At 43.4% G+C, this 17,861-nt stretch overlaps 1 protein-coding gene across 1 annotated transcript in view; it reads left to right on the top strand.

Annotated features, from left to right (window-relative positions):
• The first annotated feature begins 4,936 nt into the window (after window positions 1–4,936).
• The window catches only part of TRIM71 (tripartite motif containing 71), a 96,679-nt gene continuing 83,754 nt past the window's right edge, over window positions 4,937–17,861 (top strand). The window contains exon 1 of the mRNA XM_074943297.1: window positions 4,937–6,559. Within this exon, the coding sequence (XP_074799398.1) occupies window positions 5,699–6,559 (861 nt within the window). The 5' untranslated portion in view covers window positions 4,937–5,698. The remainder of the gene's footprint in view (window positions 6,560–17,861) is intronic.

The raw sequence follows: 17,861 nt of genomic DNA on the forward strand, positions 1-17,861 counted from the left end.
GGTTTGTCCATCACTTATTTGTAATAAAGTGAGTCAGGGGCATTCTTAAGGAGATCAAGACATGCAGGTTTGTGGGCACATTGTGTTTTATGATGGACTTATTCACCAGGAGAGGATCTTGTGTTGCGTGAGGCTGTGCAAAAGCTAAAAACTAATATGCTAGAACTCAAAGCAGTGAAAGGCAACCCTGCCTTTTATGTCTACAATCTTATCTCCAGAGATAGATAATTTGACAGGGTAAACATTTCTGGGTCTTTGAAGGTAGAGATGCAAAAAACAAAAACAAAACCAACCATCAGATCAGTATGCTTGTAGCTGTCAATGCACATACAGAGATCAGATTCCCCAGGCTACAGCAATTACCATGTACACGGTTTCAGTGCTTTGACTCTATATACTGCCTTGTTGATAAAATGAGAATTGGTCCAGTATGACAGTGTACAAATTAACAATCAGCTGGACTGCTTTACATAAGTGTTGAAGGAGGAAGAAAAGGAGAGCTCCCTATATCAGTGGTTGCCTCTAAAATTACAGTTAAATGCTACCAAATCCACAACAAATTACAGTGCACATTCATGTTTACAAAAGCTTTTAACCAGCAGGTAATCTGCTTTTCAGGATGTATTAGAATACAATAATAATTGTCCTGTAACACTTCAGTGTTAGAACATGGGCTTTCCATGATGACATTAATCAAAACAAGCCTCCACATATATATTGGCAAAAGCATGCTCCAAGATGTGATGCAGATTCCAGTGAATAGCTCAAGTGCAGTTGCTTTCCAGCCCCATCATGCTATTCTCCACTGGTTTGAAGAGGGACCGGAACAAAACATTCATAGACACAGTTATGATGAGCACAGGGAGACAGCACTAATGGAGGACTAGACAAGTGCTATTGTCAGATATAGATTTCCAACTGAATGGACATTAACTCTAATATTGTTTAGGTATTAGAATTTGTACTTTAATTCAAAATAAATTATTAGTCTCAATTCTAACTCATGGTCTCAAACTAGCATTGGTAATGATGTTTTAATTTATATTTAAGTCAGGACAAAATAAAAAATTTAAGTCCAAGTGTGAGTCAAACACATTAAAAGAAAAAGAAAAAAAAAGTGGGGGGGGGAACACTGGCACAATAGTCCAAAAGAGAATTAACAGAATGCAGAGAAACATTACTAGACAAACACAGAAGCATCAATATTTCGTTTTAGCTTACAGAAGAGAATGAGACTATGGCCTGAAAATTAGGACAATTTTCACAAGCAAATTTTAATTACCTGCCCATGAAAAAATTAATAGAAAAATGTTTCTAATCATGCTTTCTACCCATGAAAGTGGAGGTTCTTAGGCTGCATCCATCACCTTTAGATTATTACATCCACTTTTGCAAGATGAGGGTTTTAGTGAACAGTAGATGATTTAACACATTAGGGGGAGGAAATGTTTTTTAACGTAACAAAATTTTGCTGATTCAAAAATGTGGGGGCAAGCACGTTCAGCAGAAAAATCCATTAAGCTATTAGCTGTGCAGTTAAAGATAGACGAGGTGTATATGAATGATCAGTTAGCTAATACTGGTGTGTGGATCTGACCACTTTTAGAACTAAATGCAAAACTAAGTTTAGCTTTACTCCAATATGTTTTTTTGGACTCAAAATAAAAACCCACCCATAATCAAAACAAGTAACTTGCTCTGATCTTTAAAGGGTGAGGGGGAGGTAGAATTTCAATTTAAAAAAACCACTGTAGGTGTTCAGCTCTGAAGGTGATGGTTGTGGCATATGAAACGCTGTAGATAGCTAATTGTTTACAGCAGTTTACAAGCTCTGTTGCTGAAACAGGAAGAAACTGTGTGCTGTAAGTCTTAGAAAGTTTAGCACAAATACAGTGGATCTTGTAAGTGCTGAGGAGCTTACAGAATGTGTGTGAAACAGTGGGACCCTAGTAGAGGCACTTGGAGCATGGAGGGGCAAAATTCCTTTGTTCAAGTTTGTTAGCTGAAAAAGCCAAATAGTGTCACCATGCACAGCAGGGGTGTATGCTGTACATGGAAATAGTCCACCTTGGAAATTCTGTCTGATTAGATGATGATTTCTGAATGAAGAAGCTGACAAGAGCTTCCACCAGCTTCCTCAGCGGATCTTATCTGAGCAACCAAGTGACCATGTTTGCACGTGTTAGCTGTTTGGTGAGCCAGTGCACCTTGCAGTATGAATCAGCCAACTAGCTCTACATTAAACAGAAAAAGCTCCCCAGTAGTAGAGTCCTCTGCTGGTCCAGTAGACCTAAGCTTGTTCACATTTTGGGAGACACAACTGACTTTCAGATAACAGAATTCTGGTTAACCAGACTTCAGATAATAGAAGTCTGACTGTGGCACAATGATTTTGTAATCTCCCCTCGTCAAGCCTGTAGTGCGTTTAACCTGTACACAATGGATAGCTTGGTATTTTTCCTTTTATTGCTTTGGGTGAAACAAAACAACAAAAACAGAATGAGGAAATTAAATGCAAAATGGATGTCTTCTGCAGTATTACCTCAACCACATTGGACATTTGTATATGTAGTATAAATGTATATAGCATCAGGAAGCGTGCTAGGTCCTTTATAAATATGACAAATCCCTGCCCTGAAGATATTACAATCTAGGGCAATGATCCTGTAGTGTAAACATTTGTACCTATACATAAATGAATGCATGTGAGCAGTCCCATCAACTTTACAGCCCACTCCCATAGTCTGATCTGTATGTGTGGACTTTTATGTTCTCAGGGAGTCCTCTCTTGTCAGTGAGACTGTGCAAGAGAAAAGGTCCTCATTTGCAAATCTCTTTGCAGCATCCGGGACCATACAGAGTAAGGCCCCTGTTCTCCAAATACTTAAACATGCGCTTACTTCTTGGCACAAAAGGAAAGCATGTGAATAAATATTTGCAGGACAGAGCTAAAAGAGGAGGAAGAATGATATACAGTCCTTTTACCCTGTTTTTCTTTTTCCTATTTTGCTCATTTATTTTATTAGCTTTTGCCTTTTAGCTGTTTGTTTCACACCCTATTTATGTCATGTTTTGACAGTTTGAGCACTTTCCTAATATTTTCATTTATATATTTGTACCCTTTCGGGCTTTGTAGCTCATTTCTAACTCTAACCCTACCTCATTTTCATTTTTTAAATCTCTTCCGTAGTTTGTTTCCCTTATTATTTCTAAAACATCATGTATCTGTTCATGTATGGTGCATTAAAGCACACCATATATACAGAGGATAGGCAATCTAGCTGAGTTAACAGTGAGGCAGCAACTTTAACTCTTGGAATTTCCTGCCTTTTGAGAGCTTGGTTAAAACACTAAACCTTTATTTAAAAAAAAATTATTTTGCAATATTAATATTACATTAAGGCTAGTTTTGTGTATTTACTTATCTTCTTAAAGAGCTCTTAAATACTAATCCTAGAATCCTTTCACCCACCCCTTACATTTTGATACAGGATTTCTTGTTGTTTTAATTTTAAACTGGACCACAGGTATGGGGGTTTAGTCAATAAATAGTTGTCCAGGACATAACAAGAGGTGTTATTTAAACTGAGTGATTTAAGGCTTAGAACTATATTTTTAATTAGATGTTTTCAAAATTTAATCAAAGTTGTATAATTGTCCTCTCAATAGCTTTTAACATCAAGTCACTCCTTCTTTACAAATGAGAATCACGATTACACGTATAAAAGACAAAAAGTAAAATAATCACAATTCGTACATGTTAAACGTATCTCGCAGTTATAAAAGGACTAATTAATATAAAGACGGTCAGACAAAGCATTAGAATCCTTAAAATACTATAAGCAGCCCTCGCAGTCTTAAAAAGCCGAATTACTAGAAGATTCAGGAATCCACGGCTGCTAGGGCAAGAGGCAGCACAGAAAAGCCAGCAATAGTAAGAGGGTTAATGTTTCCTGTTTGCCTTTAGACCCCCCTCCCCCTAGCCACCCCCTCAGAGCTCAGGCGGAAGTGAGTTCGCTCCTTTGGAGATTAAAAGGATTCCGAACTCTGATCAGTTTCAATAACAGGCGTCCAGAGAGAGGGAAAAGGAGAGGGCGCGTACCCAGAGCACGAGCTGCCCAGAGCCCCTGCAAAAGCCATGCTCTCAAACGCAACCTGAGGGGAAAGCAACCACTCCAAGCCCCCACCGCGACAAAGAGGGGAAGGGGAGAAGCCACCCATTCCCCACCCCCCCCACCCCGTGCGATGGCTCTGCTGGAATCCAACATTATCTGTATCACTTGGGATTCTGCTGCTGCTGAGTGAGTAATTGCCTTTGCTGCCGCTGTTGCTAATTCAAACCCGGTGCCAATTGCTCGTGGATTTGGTCGTGCAAATTGCGGGGGAAGCTGCTTTTTTTTTTTTTTTTTTTACTTTTGTTTCCTAATAAAACACCACACGAAGAGGCGAGATGACAAAGGAAATGTGATCCCAGTCGTTGCAGAGGCTCAGGCAGGCGAGCGAGCGAGCACCGGAGAGGAGGGGGGTGAGCGTGGGACTCTCGGATAGCATTGCACAGCGGCTCCAATTTGTGCAAGCGAATATAATACACCCCCCATGAATAATTCAGGGCGGCCGGCGGGGACCTGCCGCTGCTACTCTACCCGGCGGCTACCGCTGCTGCTACAGCGTGTGCAAGCCACCCTGAGCCTGCCCGGGCTGCGAGTCTAGAGGGGAGACCGCGTGCTGGAGCGAGCCGGTCTGGGGCTGACCCGGAGCGGGAGCAGAGCCAGCCCAGGGGGGCGTGCGGGCAGCGGCTCGGAGCGACCCAGGGCTGGGGAGAACGCGCTTAGCTGGGCCGAGGAGCGCCGAAGCGATTTCGCTGCAGTGCTGGGTGCCTCTCTTTATTGCATCCCGCCAGCCTGAGTGTCTCCCGGGGCGGGGGGGTCCGGCACCAACACCGCCCTCCATCCCCATCCCCCAGTCATGCGGTGGTGGAGCAGGCGTCGGCGGGGGAGGACTGGAGCCGGAGGAGTCTGCTTGGCCACTGTGTTTCAGTGTCTCTGCCTCTCCTAGAGCTGGACTGAGCCGCAAAAGGGGGAAAACCGAAACAAAATATTTCTCTCCGTCCTCTTTCCCCCCCCCTCCCCAACGAGAGGAGCTAAATTGGAAGCCCTTTGCCTCGCCGCCCAGCAGCCCCTCGGGGTCGGGGGGGGGGGCTTGCCCCGCAGACCCCCCGACGCTATTCTCCCGCTGCTGAGGAAATCGGAGCCGAACCTCCCGCAGCGCTAGGTCCAGTTCACACTGGATTGGGGGGGAGGGAGATTACAGGAGTGGCGCCCATGCACTTGAAGAAGAACATAGTCACCAACCACGTTGTCGAACTGCCCACCCCGGGGGAAACAGGCAGAGACTCTGTGTCAGCCAGTGACTAGTTTTGGGGAATCGATACAATTTGTCCAATGCGAACCGGGATTGGAAGCTAAGTGCGGGTAGGGAAGGCGGACTCCACTGGCAAGCAGCGAACGGGACAACCGCACCCAGCGCCCCCCACCTCCCCCGGGGGCGAGGCGCTCCGAGGACCCGGCTCCCTGCAGACACCGACTAATAATCGATGCCAGGCGATTTGCAACCCGGCTCCTCCATGAGTCCCTGCTGCTGAGGCGCTTGCACCCCGCGGCTCGTGCCCCCGCCCCCCCGGCAGCCAGGCCGCTTGCAAATGGCTTCGTTTCCCGAGGCGGACTTCCAGCTATGCCCGCTGTGCAAGGAGATGTGCGGCTCGCCGGCTCCCATCTCCTCCAACTCCTCCACCTCCTCCTCCTCCTCGCAGACCTCCAACTCCTCCTCGGCGGGCGGCTCGTCCTGCGCCCCGTCCCGCCGCCTGCACGTCCTGCCCTGCCTGCACGCCTTCTGCCGCCAGTGCCTGGAGGCGCAGCGCCAGCACCCGGGCGCGGGGGACGCGCTCAAGCTGCGCTGCCCCATCTGCGACCAGAAGGTGGTGATCTCGGAGCCCTCGGGCATGGACGCGCTGCCCTCCTCCAACTTCCTCCTCAGCAACCTGCTGGACGTGGTGGTGGTGGCGGCCGCCGCCGCCGAGGAGCAGAAGAACAACGGCCGGGGGGGAGGCGGCGGCAACAACCGGCACCACCACCCCCGGCAGCAGCAGCAGCAGCAGCAGCAGCACCGCTCGGCCGGCAGCGGCTCCTCCGCCGCCGCCTCTGCGGCCGCCCCGTCCCCGTCCGCCGCCGGGGGGGGCGGCTCGTCCTCGCTGCTGCTCCGGCGGCCGCACAGCCGGCAGGGCGAGCCCCGCTGCAGCTCCTGCGACGAGGGCAACGCGGCCAGCTCCCGCTGCCTGGACTGCCAGGAGCACCTGTGCGACAACTGCGTGCGGGCGCACCAGCGCGTCCGCCTCACCAAGGACCACTTCATCGAGCGCTTCGGCGGGGCGCCCAGCGCCGCCGCCGCCCCCGGGCCGGCCGCCCCGCTCGCCCTGGGCCAGCCGTACCCCGCCACGCCCTACAGCATCCTCGCCTCCGTCTTCCCGGACCGGGCCAGCTACTGCCAGCACCACGACGACGAGGTGAGCAACCCGCCCGCGCCTCTGGCCGCGCCAGTTCCGCCCCCCGGCGTCGGCCGGCCGGGATTTCACTCCCCTCAGGGCTGCCCCTTCCCGCGCGCCCCGTCCCCCACCTCCCTCCGCGCCTGGAGCTGTCCGCGCTCCCCCGCCTGAGAAACCTCCCCGCCGGGCTGACGCCCGCTCGCCCTTCTGCCTCGGGCCCCTTCTCCCAGCTCTTCCCGTCGGGTGCCATGGAGTCCCTTCGCCCTTCTGGGCTCCAGGCTACCTCCGCCTGCACCCGGAGAGGGCTGGCGGCGGCTACTCTGCCCGTGCCTGGATTCTGTTCGCACCAGCCGGCGGCTCCTCTTGAGTCCTCTCCCTTCGGCTAGCGATCACTGTTAGCCCTGGGAAACCGAGTCGGAAATATTCGAGGGGGTGGGAGGGAGCTGGTTAGCGTGTCTTAATTTTACACTTCTGTTTCTGACGGGAACATCAGAGTGTCTCTTGTGTAACGCTGGCTGTGGTAAACTGGGAGAGGATATTTGCGTTCAGAACAAGCACTTCCGAATGGGCCTGAAAGCCGGATAAGCTTTTAAAAGTTCTTTCCCAGAAACCGGTTTACTGGTTGGCAGGGAGAATGTGCTGGTTTGCTTCAGACTGTCCTGTTTGGGAGGCTTCCCATCTCAACTGCACTCTCCTGCCTTAATCAAAGGAGGGAGGGAGGAAGAGAGTTGTTCTAAACCTTTTTCCACTTCCATTTGGTTTCAGTTGGAGATTGTTTCTTGTCCCCATGAGTGTGGTTTCTTTTTTTTTCTTGATTGTTTAAGAGCACTAATCTATAAATTTACTCTTTCATTGGCTCTGAACCGCTAGAAGACCCACCAATGTTCTTAACAGTTCACTTGGTATTGTAAATATAAATATTTCAGAGGAAGAAGTATTAACTTCAGGGATCTAACACCTATTTTTGCTAACCAAAAAGTACTGTAGGTGAAAAGTTGTCATTGGGTTTCATTGCTTACTTCAAAAGATGGTTGTGCATTTTTGAAATTCTTGTTTTTCTGTGGTGGAGAAATTAGTACACCTAGACAAAGAGTATGATTGTGAATCTGCCTTCTGGTCAGACCTGTGAGATAGGGAATGTGTATAGCTTTTCTGTGTTTGTGTGTGTTTGTTAAATATGCATATGTAGTCCTGTCTGTCCCAGGATATTAGAGATACAAGGTGAGTGAGAGTGTTTTATTGGGCCAACTTCTGTTGGTCTCTCTAACCCACATTTGTCTCATTTACTTTTTTGTGGAGGAGGGGGTGGTTGTGGGGGGAGGGATGTATGCTTTCCACAGCACAAACTACTTAAATAGTTTGGGTAACGGATTTCCCCTAAAACTTGAAAACACATATAGTGAAATTAGAAACCGTCTTAAAGAGTCCCTGAATCTCAAGCTTATAGCTGATCAAAATTTTGGAATACATGGTAAACTGGCTTGAGGGGATAGGGAATCATTATATACTTTTTTCAAAAGTTTAAAAACCAAATAACATGTAGAACTGTATTTTTAAAGATTTGAAGAAGTTTGTTGGAATGCAGAGAATATTTACAAAAAGAAAAGGAGAACTTGTGGCACCTTAGAGACTAACAAATTTATTTGAGCATAAGCTTTCGTGAGCTACAGCTCACTTCATCGGATGCAATGTGAGCTGTAGCTTACGAAAGCTTATGCTCAAATAAATTTGTTAGTCTCTAAGGTGCCACAAGTTCTCCTTTTCTTTTTGCGAATACAGACTACTCTGAAACCAGAGAATATTTAGATAGTCAAGTTTACTGTACTTAAGTCCTGACAGTAAGGAATCTTACTTCTGGAGTTAACACCATCAAAATGAATACTTAACAGTAAAGATGACAGACTTGTCTACAAGATATTGGTGTAGCATTAGCAATGCTCCGAATACTCCATTGTAGAAGTAGAAAACCATTAAAAGGTGTTAGAAGAAGACAATATGATGTAGCGGGAAAAATAAACTTTCAAAGGAAGTAATCAGTTTTGGCAAATGTGTTCATACTTGTCTACATACTCCTGGTTAAGATTATAGCTATATATTTGTATTACAAAGGAGTTTTGATATTACCAAACTAATTTTTTTAAAATAATATAGTTATTTTTGGCTATAGTTTCTTAAAGACGTTAGTTGTGAAGACATGCATTTTTCAACATATAGCTGAAATGTCTGTCTGTCCTAAAATAGTAACAATGTGTCAGTTTGGACTGACTTAACTTAAAATTGGAAAATGGCACTCCTCTCTTTCCCTTTCCTCTTTAGAGCTTAGCATGATGCCTCAGTGGAATTTTCCATTAACTTCATTGTTCAGGATGATTTACTCCCTTCTAGTTATTTTTTTTTTGTTGATTCTGTACTACTTTTGGAGATAAGATCCCTGCCTGAAGACTGAATGAGTGCAGAAAAATTTCATGGTCGCTGCTGAATAAATATCTTTTCAATTGGTTAAAAAACTGGATGCATTAGGAAGCGTTAGTTCTATTTAGTAGGGACAGCTAGGCTACTAGAGTTTATGCCAATGTAATTCTAATTGATTTGTTTTCTAGTTCAGTTTTTTGATAAGGTTGTTAGAGGAGCAAAGAACAGAACATTTAAATTTAATAGAATGAGTGTTTTAGAAAGACATGTTCTGGAGAAGGGGGAGGGACAATGAGCGGAAATGCAAAAATCTCCTCATTAGCACTTGGACCTCCTGTAGTGCTTGCAAAATTCCTCTCTGTCTACTAGTGGATGTCCTAAATAACAAATGTAACTATCAGTGTAAAATCCAGAATGGGGTAGACGATTACCCTTTGAAACAATACTTGTTCAGCATGAAGGGCCAGATATTTTTAAAGGAAGGAAATTTGGCCCATAGTGCTTTAGTTTAGAACAGACTTATTGGATGTGTGGTGATAACTGTAGTGAAATTCATTCACTCTTAAAGTTCTTTGTCACAATTTCCTACCAAAGCACAACCACATGCAGTAAGACTATGAGAAGAGTGGTGTTACAGTTTTCAAAGTGTGTGCTCCGTACTCTCCAGCAACCAGCTAAGGGCAGTTCAGGAGCTCGATCTCCCACTTAATACAGGTTAAATTCCAAGGGAGGAGTAAGCCATCTTGCATTCTTCTTCTTTTTATTTTAGATGTATGTGTTTTCTACATAAAAATGTTTTCTGGGGTACTTTTTAAAGTTTATTACATGAGCACTGGAGCTCCTCCTGTGATGGTTATCCTCTTCTATAAAACTTCACTCTGACTTCTTTGTAAAATGGCAAATGTTTCATTTACATTACAGCTTCAAATATAGGAATATGGATCTGTGAAATTTAGTAATATATTTGTAGCATTTCATTATTGAAGTACTAATTGATGGCCGCGTAGTGGTGGTGGTATATTAACTGATGTACATGTGGTGTCTGATAAATGAATAATAAGTACTTTGAAAATACTAAGACCATCCTCTGGAAGAAACCTCCTAATTGTTCTACAGAAACATAACTGACCAAGAAATAAATATCTGTGGTAGCAAAACTATACTGCATGGGGAAGAGTGGCTGAGAAATGGTGAGAATTGTCATCTTGTTAACAAAATGCATTGTTAAATGAGGGTTTTTACTTTTAGAAGCCTCTAATGGAAAAGCAGCCTTCCCTGAGCCACTATTTAAACACTCCACTAAAAAGAAAATATTCATTCAAATAGCTAATAATGTAACTAACAAAAGCCAAGAAACTCCAAAGGAAGGCTGGAGTGGCAGCCTCAGCTTGGAATCTTCTTGCTCTAACAGTAGTTTAAAACATAAGTACGTGTGCATTAATGTTAGGAGAGGATAGAGGTGAGTGTTATGGATAGTTACTTGTTCACAGTTTCAGAATTGAAGTACCCAGGTTCCTTGGGACTGGAAGTTAAAGTTACAACAGGATCAACATAGTCATTCAGCCTTTTACTGTAGATACATGAAGTTTCTTGTAGTCTGTTTGGGAGGGTCTCTTTAGATAAGTTGGGTTTTGTTGTGCTCTATACTGTTGATGCTCAGACTACACAGCTGTGTCGTGTACCATGACTGTTTCTATACAAAGTTATTGATAGGGCCCTACCAAATTTATGGCCATGAAAAACACATTATGGACTGTGAAATCTGGTCTTGTGTGTTTTTACCATATGCTCTACAGATTTCAAGGTGGAGTCCAGTGTTTCTCAGATTGGGGGACCTGACCCAAAAGGGCATTGCAAGGTTATTTTGGGGTGGGTGGGAAAGGGAGGGGTGTCGTGGTATTGCAAGGCAGTTGGGCAGTGGCTGCTGACTGAGGGCCCAGCACTGCAGGCAGTAGCACAGAAGTAAGGGTGGCAATACTGTATCATGCCATTCTTAGGCCTGGTCTACCCTTTTTTTGCGGCGGGGGGGGAATCGGCCTAAGATACGTTGACTTCAGCTATGCTATTCTCGTAGCTGAAGTCGGCGTATCTTAGGTCAACTTACCTCGCATCCTCACGTGCGGGGTCGACTGCCACCACTCCCCCGTTGACTCCGCTTCCACCTCTTGCCACGGTGGAGTACAGGAGTAGAAGGCGGAGCGATCGGGGATTTATCGAGTCTACACTAGACGGGATAAATTGATCCCCGATAGATCGATCACTACCCACCGATGTGGCGGGTAGCGTAGCCGTACCCTTACTTATGTGCTGCTGCTGGCAGTAGTGCTGCCTTCAGAGCTGGCCTCCTGGCCAGCAACCACTGCTCCCAGCTCTGAAGGCAGTGCTGCGGCTGGCAGCAGTGCAGAAGTAAGGGTAGCAGTACCACAACCTCCCCCTACAATATCCTTGTGACCCCCACACAACTCCTTTTTGGGTCAGGACCCCTACAATTACAACACTGTGAAATTTCAGGTTTAAATAGCTGAAATCGTGAAATTTATTATTTTAAATGACCAAAATGGATCCTGAATTTGGTAGTGCTCTAGTTATTGACAATTCAGTGAGACTTTATGGCAACACTGAAAATTGCATAGAGCCCCATTTTCTTTAATGTTTTAATATGATAATGTTGCACTTAAGAAAAATGAAGCAAACTGGGCTTTAATCTTGTTTATGTAGACTATTTCTGTTCAGGACTAAGGGCTTGTCTAGATGGGAAGTTAAGCCAAATTAACTGCAGATGTGAATTTAAAGTGCATCAAATCCCTGTGTGGATGCCTTCTTTCAAAAGTAAAGTGGCCTTTGTGAATTAAGCTAAACAAGTGAACTAAAGCCACTTTCTTTCACAATAAAGTGTTCATGTAGGGGTTTAATGTGCTTTGCTTTGTAAAGTGCCTTGAGATTTGTGGCTGAAAGATGCTATGTAAAAACCTAATATTAAGCAAAATTTAGTGTCTGGGTTTGTTGACAATATCTACAATATGAAATTTGAAGAATTTCTTAGCAATAGTAGTTTTGAGCATTACTGTAATGGTAGATGCTGCACACAGATGCATCTTTATTAAACATGGCTCTACTTCAAGAACTAACTTTTAAAAAGGTATTGTGGGATTCAGTGTTTGGGTCCCAATGATAACAGTATCAAGTGAGCCCAGCTGATATTCCTTAGTTCGCCTGGTATTTAAGTGATCTTTTAATTTTTCTTTCACATAATTGACAGTTGTTAAAGTTCTGCACCTCAGATGAGGATCGTGGCTATGTTTGAGCTCTCCGTTGTCTCCTAGGATTTGCAGAGGGCTAACTAACTGTCACTTAAACAATTCTCATGAAACACAGAATGAAATGGTAACCACATCTCCCTCTTAAAGGGTGTCTACACCAGGGTTTTTTTGTTTTCATGCACAAAATTTTCAATCCCTACGACCACCAATTCAGTTGTGTTGCTGGTAATGATAGGCGTGTTAGTGTAGACGGAATATCATCAATTGCCAGGAGCCATCTACATTAGTGTCCCCATTATTACTGACTTTGTTGCTGTCACTGGCTCAGCTCCATTTGAAAATGGGACGGGGGGGCAGGGGGAGAGAGGGGGAAGCCTAGTTTAGTCAAGGTCTTTGCAATGTTGACTCTTCGATGATCACAGGTGCCTTAAGCAGTAAAACAAATTTAGCAATATGATTCTGATAAACAAAAGAAAAATGGATTTTTTGAGTAAGATCCTATTTTAAATTTGCAATTGAACACTTTACTGTCTGTAGTCTAACAATCATGTTTTTCTTTATTTTAAGACTTTCTCTTCCCAGACTTTTCTACATGGGAAGTTACTCCAAATTTACTAAAGATGTGACTTTTAAGTGCATTTAAACCCCTGTGTGAACACTTTCTTTCAGAAGAAAGTTATTTTAGTTCACTTCAGCATAATTCAAAAAGGCCACCTTACTTTTGAATGAGGGCATCCACACAAGTGTTTTGTTGTTTTTTAAATTCACACCTGGAGTTAATTTGGCTTGTCTTCCTGTGTAGACATGCCCTTAGTCCTGAACAGAAATAGTCTATATAACACGATTATAGTCCACTAGGGTGAATTGTTTTTGTTGCTCAATACATACTTTAATTTAGAAGAGTATTAAACCAGGACACTATGTAGCCTATTCTCTGTCCTCCCAGTGCACATGTTTAGAGCAGTGCAAACCCTTTTCATTTTAGGAGTGTAGAAGTAAATATCTTCAGCTGTCTAGCTTTTGTAACAATGCACAAATTTTACTTGTTTGATGCAAAATAGTGCTCTGATATTACAGTGAAAGAATCCTCTGTTTCTGAGGATTATATGGATATGTATTGGACTGGTGTATTGCTTGCTGATTCTTCCAGAAGTTTCTCTGGTCCCGAACTTTTCATATCTAACATACAGTGACTTCATATGTATCTTGTGTTTTAAACATCAGAGGGGTAGCTGTGTTAGTCTGTATCCACAAAAACAACGAGGAGTCTGGTGGCACCTTAAAGACTAACAGATTTATTTGGGCATAAGGTTTCATGGGTAAAAAACCCACTTCTTCAGATGCATGCTCCTCATTGTTTTTGTTTTAAACATGTAGTTTTTCCTCTTTCATGCTTCATCACACAGAGATTCTTACTTTTTACTAATAGTGTTTTTTTGGTGTTTAACATGGCCAGTTTGCATTCCTTGTTATGGTAGCAAGCACCATACAGTCTTTGCCCAAACATTCCTACAGCATTTTTGGCTAAACAAACTAGAAATCTTATTATTCTGGTGTCAGTAAATTCTGACATCACTACTTTATTTGCCTAATTAAGCATGACTTCAGACAGTTTCCACTGAAACAAAACTTGAAGAAACTCAAAGTCCCTGAAACTGTTTAGATAAGTGCTTTTTTGTGTGTGGGTGGTTGTGTGTTTTTTGTTTTTTCTTTAATTAAAAAAAAAAAAAGCCTAGTCTGTCTCTTTTAGAAATTGGCAACACTGGCTAGAAATTGTATGCAGACTAAACTATAATTGCTGAGTATGTAATAGATTACACGAAAAACACAGTGAAGACATGCATATTGTGTGCATGTACAAGCTGCTCATTGGTGTATATTGAAATTTTGCTTCTCTGGCAATACTGAAATTATGCAGATCTCAAGAGATCAAAAATCATGAGTCAGACCCCCAAAATCATGCTTTTATTTTCTTTTGTTAAAATTATATTGTGGGCTTTTTAGTCTCTTGAATTTTTTAAAAATTCTGTTGGGTGTATGCGAGAGAGTTAGTGTTGCTCTTCTCACAAGTGTATTGGGAAAGGTGATTTTTTTGGCCCTGCTAAAGGAGCTCTCACCCCCATTCCCTGCCCAGCAATTAATCCTGTCCCCCATTCTTTCTCAGTTCAGTCCCCAGCCTGATCACTGCTCCTCTTAGGGTTCTTCGGGTGCAGAAGGGGAGGAGGAGGAGGCGGCACTGTCCTGTTCACGTCCCTCCAAGGAGGGGAAGAGGGAGTGGAGCTCTGCTGAGCTGCTGGTTTGTTCTCCCAAGAGGGAGCAAAGGGGAGAGACTGCTAGCTTCCAGCAGGGCTGAATTTCGCATGGGGTTGGAGCTTCTCTTGTCATGGGGAGACCAACTCCTGCACTCTCAGAAATCCTGTTGCTTGTGATGGCTAGCAGTACATATCCTATGCTAGATGGACAATGCCAGGTGACATCATAACTGATGCGTACATGGGTAAGATTTAAGGGGTCATCTACTGTCTGGGCCTCAGTGTGCCATGACTGTTTTTAACACAATAATTATTTAGAATCTTTGTTTTAAAAAGATCTCAATGTATTTGTAAAACGTCTTTTAAATATTTTGATCAGTTATACAATGACAATAAATCAGAATACATTAATTTTATTTTAAACAATCATAACTGCAAGTAGCTAGGTGTAATTTGTTTCCCTGGGCTCTTCCACGCCTCCCTTTCACCTGCTACCATGACCCTCTGCTCCTTTCATAGGGATGAAAGCAGGGCAGTGGCAAGGACAGGTCTGGTCCTCCAGAGGGTCTCTTGCCCACAGCTGGGCACCCCTGTTTTCAAACCAACTCTGAAAATCACTGGAAGAAAGGAGATTTTTGCATTTTCTCAAGAGCTGCTGCTACAGGCTCCAAAACTGTGTGACTCACAGTTAATTTGCAAGGAGTTGGCAACAGTAATATCAACACTGAGAACTCCTGTCTGCTTCAGTACTATTTAACATTAAAACCTGTGAGTTCAGATGCCTTTACAATTGTTTTTCTTCTCTTCAAAAGAGAAATGAAGAGCTGTCAGAACTGTGGATTTTTTGTGGGGGGTAGGGGTTTCTTTTTGTTTTTTTTGTTTTTTGCTGTAGCAGTTAGATCTTGTATTGCATTACAGTTTTCCTTTCTAAAGGCTGATTGATATTATATATATCAAATTAGAAAATTCAAATGTACCTGCATCTGCTACATTAACAGCTTAATACCTTTTTAAACTTGTGCTAGCTGGTTGTGGTGTAACTTGGGCTCCCCCTAGGACATATTACAACCAGCTAGCTTATGTTAAACTATGCCTATACTAGGTGCTAAGTTGTTTCAATTTTAACTTGAGTTAAAATAAATTTAAACACCTTTTTCCTAGCCTACATAATGTCAAGAGTATATGATATTCAAATGGCTTTCTATGTTGCTGTTATGTAGGCCTGGCAATATTATATATTTTTTTTATTTTTTATTATTTGATGGGTAATAGAGGCTTCTTATTAAGCAATTTTTAAAACATTTCTCTTAAATTCACAGTTGCAGGAAATTATGCAGGGGACAGACAATTTAATGGTAGACATTGAGATTCCAAAAGTTAAAACTTCATACATCATAATGCAAATTGTCCACATGACAAAATATACAAAGCAAATATCCTAAACTCAACAAATCATACCTATTTTACGATTAATTCACTAGTCCATTTTTAACCAGCCTAATTCAAAAGTCTACATCACTGGATTTTGACTAAGTTCTGAAGCAGCATTTTTCTTACTTTGCCTAAATTTCTGTTTTATTATTGGTGGAAGGTGGTTGTCAGTTTGTGTGTACAGTGAGATGGATGTGTACCAATTAAAAAATATGTAATCCTTCCAAGCCTACTGTTACTGCTTTTCTACCAGATCCATTGCTTATCTCTTTTCAAATACAATGCCCACACATGCTGATGAACTGCAGGAACTGTTACAGGGTTTTTTTCCTCCTGCTCTTGAATGTGCAAAGTTTTAGGATTTTTGACTGGGATGACTGGCTGATGCAAGTAGACTGTTACCCCTTTATGTTTAGTTTTTTACTATCTAACACTATTATGCAGGTTAATTATAGCTACAAAGCTTCACATTTCCCCCCCAAAAGTAGCTTTAAAATTCCTGAAAATAAATATTTATTTAAAAAAAAAAAAAAGACGGAACACTCCATCACCCTAGGAATCTTTAGAATATGCTGCACTAGAGAACCATTTGTTTGGCGCTGTAAAGTAAATTATGACTACATAATACAACCTACTATCATGTCAAGGAACCTGGTAACATTGTTTTCGTACAATATGATTCTGTTTAGTAGTATGGATGGCTTATGAGTAGCCACTGGACTAGTCAGTATTGGTCTGTCATGGGACAAGCTTAATATTTTTGTGATCTTGACCCATGTCATGTCAGGTAACTGGGTGCAGGGTGTTAAGATAAAGATTTTCTAGCACTTCTGTGTTGCAACTTTTACATGGTACTGGAAGTAAAACTATATGCTTGCAAATAGTAGAGCAAATGAAGCCACCTGAATCCCTCACTGTGGAAGGGAACTTGTTAGAACTATTCTATATTGACTTTTAATATGCTCATTGATAGGGCCCTACCAAATTCACGGCCATGAAAAACGTGTCCCGGATCGTGAATCTGGTCGTTTGTGTGCTTTAACACTATACTATACAGATTTAATGGGGGAGACCAGCGTTTCTTAAATTGGTGGTCCTGACCCAAAAGGGAGTTGCAGGGGCGTTGCAAAGTTACTTTAGGGGGATCGTGGTATTGTGACCCTTGCTTCTGCACTGCCTTCGGAGCTGGGTGGCTGGAGAGTGGCGGCTGTTGGCCGGGCCCCCAGCCTTGAAGGCAGTGCCATGCCAGCAGCAGTGCAGAAGTAAGGGTGGCAATACCATACAATACCATCCTTACTTCTGTGCTGCTGCTGGCACTGCATTCAGAGCTGGGCCCCCGACCCGCAGCTGCCTCTCTCCGGCTGCCTCGCTCTGAATGCAGCGCCACTGCCAGCAGCAGTGCAGAAGTAAGGGTAGTAGTACCACAACACACCCCTGCCCCTCTTTACAATAGCCTAGCAAACCCTGCCACAACAACTTTTTGGGTCAGGCTCCCTACAACTACAGCACCATGAAATTTCAGATTTAAATATCTGAAATAATGACAAGGAGTACTTGTGGCACCTTAGAGACTAACCAATTTATTTGAGCATAATAAATTGGTTAGTCTCTAAGGTGCCACAAGTACTCCTTTTCTTTTTGCAAATACAGACTAACACGGCTGCTACTCTGAAACCTGAAATAATGACATTTACTAATTTTAAAATCCTATGACCATTAAATTGACCAAAGTGGACCATGAATATGGTAGGGCCCTACTCATCACTGTAGCCTCTGAGCTTCCAGTAGTGAATTAAGCAACATGACTCTACATTTGTCGTGTGTATGTGTTCTCTCATCATCTCCCCAGAGGGGAAAGCATGTGCAGTGGAGTGTCTTGCTGGGTAGGTGGGGTTGCTCCCTGTTCCCCCGAGGCCAGTGCTTCCAAGCGTTTCTGAAGAGCAAATGTTACTGCAGAGAAATTAGAGC

The sequence above is a fragment of the Natator depressus genome, chromosome 2 (genome assembly GCF_965152275.1).
Source record: "Natator depressus isolate rNatDep1 chromosome 2, rNatDep2.hap1, whole genome shotgun sequence".
In the NCBI taxonomy this organism is placed as follows: domain Eukaryota; kingdom Metazoa; phylum Chordata; order Testudines; family Cheloniidae; genus Natator; species Natator depressus.